At 39.3% G+C, this 2,992-nt stretch overlaps 1 protein-coding gene across 1 annotated transcript; it reads right to left on the reverse strand.

Annotated features, from left to right (window-relative positions):
• Window positions 1–418: 418 nt before the first annotated feature.
• Window positions 419–1,918, reverse strand: LOC108378939 (lysosomal aspartic protease-like). Its single transcript, XM_017635245.1, has one exon. The coding sequence runs from the start codon at window positions 1,718–1,720 to the stop codon at window positions 527–529; it is 1,194 nt and encodes a 397-aa protein (XP_017490734.1). The 5' UTR covers window positions 1,721–1,918; the 3' UTR covers window positions 419–526.
• Window positions 1,919–2,992: the final 1,074 nt, after the last annotated feature.

Raw genomic sequence — 2,992 nt, forward strand, 5'->3', positions numbered from 1 at the left:
GAAAGATGCGACCTTTATTATTAAAGAAGTATAGTGATCTGTTAAAGACTGCTTTGAAATGTTTCAAAACTTGGCAGAGAAAAATACGATAACACTCTATTGAGTACCACGCCACTGTAGCGATGAAGTCGACGCAACAAGGTCGACAAAGAATTGGCACGAGTAGGATTCTCAATTGGATTTGAGGGACCGGAACTAATGTGTGATCTCAGTCGACGTTCTTCGAGAGGCATATCTATTTAAGGGGTATGTTCAGAACGTGGAAAGTTTAGGGAAAAACTGATGAGCTTTAGAAAGGACAGGCTCTTTGGCGATACATTTAATAGAAAGGATAATGAAAATAATAGTTGAACATATCATACCTCCTCGGAGAGTACTTCGTATACATATAAATATGTACAAGTATCGGTAACTTTTGCGTTATTCGTTATACACATATGTCTTTATTATTCTCTGTGAAACTAAAAAAATACATAGTTGATCTTTGATTGATTAAGTTTCAAATTCGTCCTCCATCTATGGAGCTTCAAACGCAGTCACAAGCGCAACTGCAAGTAGAACTTGCCGCCGAAGAATTGCTAGCAGCTTGAGCGAAACCCACTTGATTTTTTTCCATATCGAAGACTGTGTAGTACTTTCCAATGAAGACGTCACCCAGAATCCAGAAACTTGTACCCGAATCTTCAAAGGCAGACATGCATACAGTTTGACCATAATCATTTTCCACTTGAATAATATAATCGGCACTAGTTAGGTTAAAGGTTGAGGTACCGATGTTGAAGGAAACAGTCGGCAAGTAGTCGACTGCCGGACACCACACATAGTAGTCGCCATCACCGTCCGGATAAGCACTTATAGCGTTTTGCATCTCATAATATAGCGAAGTGGGTACACCCAGCAAACTGGTGCCGGTATCAGCAATGGCCGAGCAATACATACACGCTATAGCGTTGCCAACGCTAACCGAATTCATTTGGAATTGCCAATAACCTTCGGATGTGACCGGCACATAGCTGATTTGACCATTGAAGTGATTCGAATCAACGCCACCGAGCGTGAGTTCACCACCTTGGCTGGATGTGCCATTGCTTGTCAAATAGAAAGCGAATACGGGCGAGTCAATTAAACCTTGTGAGTACAAATTGTAGAAGGGTGGCACCACATTGTCAACAGCTATCGTTTGATAGCCCATGCCAAGTATGCCATCGAATGCCGAATAGACAAATGTGTCACCAGGCTCCGATGTGGCCACTGCGAAAGTTTGTCCCGTTATAGCCAAGCCGCTAATTGATACAGTATCCGCAGCTAGATAACCGGTAAGGCTGCCACTACCATATTGTATTGAAAAACTCTCTCCATTAGCCTGATATGTGCTGGACGCATTGGCGTTGTAGGTATTGTGGCTTAGGCAGGCCAGATCGCTTGTAGCGCACGGTGCTCCAGGTATCCACAAGTTGGAAGAGCCGGTATCGAAAAGTACAGTGAAATTTTGTGGTGGTGTACCAATGGTGATGGCGCCATAATACTGGTCGTCGACGTAGTTGCTTAATTGCTCCTGTGTTACGTAGGCATTCGTGTTGTATTTGCTACGTAGGACAGCGGCCTGCGCTTTAACATTCTTGACGGTGCGTCGGCCGTTGAGCTTCGTTAGTGGTACACGAACGAGCGCTGCATCAGCGACCAACGCCAAACACAAAATGGCTATTGCCAACTTTAACATTCTATTATTTTTCAAAGCTTCGATTGCGGTGTGAAGTAAGCAAGCTCTATGTACTTGTTTAGAGCAAGAACTTAAAACAATTAATTGACTTGGTTGGCCATTGAAGGCTTTTATATACGAGTCGTATTCTATAATTTCAAGCAGTTATGGTAAACATTCATAATTTCTTATCAATGTGGAGGGAAACCCAAATGAAAGTTATCGTAGCCGATTATTTAGTAAAAATAATGGACTCTTAAAGAGGGGATTTAAAAATTCCAGTGTACTTTAGAAGAAAATTAGATATCGATAAGTAATATTACCTTAAGGTTTGTACGCCATTAGTTCTGCTACGTGAACATTTTTAGAGCTCATCAATCAATTCGCTAAATGATGAGACATTGAAAAAATAGGTAATTATTTGTTAAAAAAAAAAGAAATAAAAACTATGTCTTATAATTTTTGATTTATCTTTTTTTTGTCGCATTTGCTTCCATATACCGAATAAACATCATTCATTTTTATATGGAAAAAACCCGCAACACCTTCGCGAAAAAATTTCTAAAAAATCAACGATGATTTTCAGCCACTTGAAACTTGCACATTGTTAGACTAAAATTGAATAGGCTATAAAATTGTGTACTCAAAAAATTCTAACACCTCTGAGAAAAAAGTTTGAAATTTTAATGAAAACTTGTTGAATTTTTTTGTAGTTTTCTACAAAGTTTCAAACTCGGGTTTATATGAGTTCCTAAAAATAAATAAATAAACATAAGTGGGAAACAATATCACTTTGAAATCGGGGTGCTATTGTATTGGCCAATACTGTAGGTAGTTAGGCGGCCGTTGTGGTGTAGTGGTAAGCAGTGCGCCACAGCGCCTGGGTCAAGCTCAGTTTCCGACAATCATAAAAAAACATATAAAATGTTTTTTTTTTTTCTAATAGCGGTCACCCTTCGGCAGGCAATGGCAAACCTCTGAGTTTATTTCTGCCTTGAAAAACAGCTTCTCAAAGAAATACCACCGCCTTTCGGAGTCGGCGTAAAACTGTAGGTCCCTCCCCTTTTGTGGAGGTTGCACGCCACAAATCGGAGGAGAAGCTCGGCCTAATACTATCTTATTGTGTAAGCGCCGATCTATTACTATTAGTATTATTATCAAAATAAGCCACTTACTATTTAATTAGAATAAAAATACTGTTTTTGTAATAAAGGTAAATTTTTTGTTGTAATACAAGTTTAAACTTATACTTTTAAGCATACTAGTAGTGCCAGTTACCCTTGGATAGGTATC

This window comes from Rhagoletis zephyria, unplaced genomic scaffold, assembly GCF_001687245.7.
Source record: "Rhagoletis zephyria isolate East Lansing unplaced genomic scaffold, Rhagoletis_zephyria_1.1 Rzeph_scaffold_15295, whole genome shotgun sequence".
Taxonomy (NCBI): Eukaryota; Metazoa; Arthropoda; class Insecta; order Diptera; family Tephritidae; genus Rhagoletis; species Rhagoletis zephyria.

Coding starts and splice junctions, on each gene's coding strand:
- LOC108378939 (XM_017635245.1), bottom strand. CDS start 1,720: ATGTTAAAGTTGGCAATAGCCATTTTGTGTTTGGCGTTGGTCGCTGAT.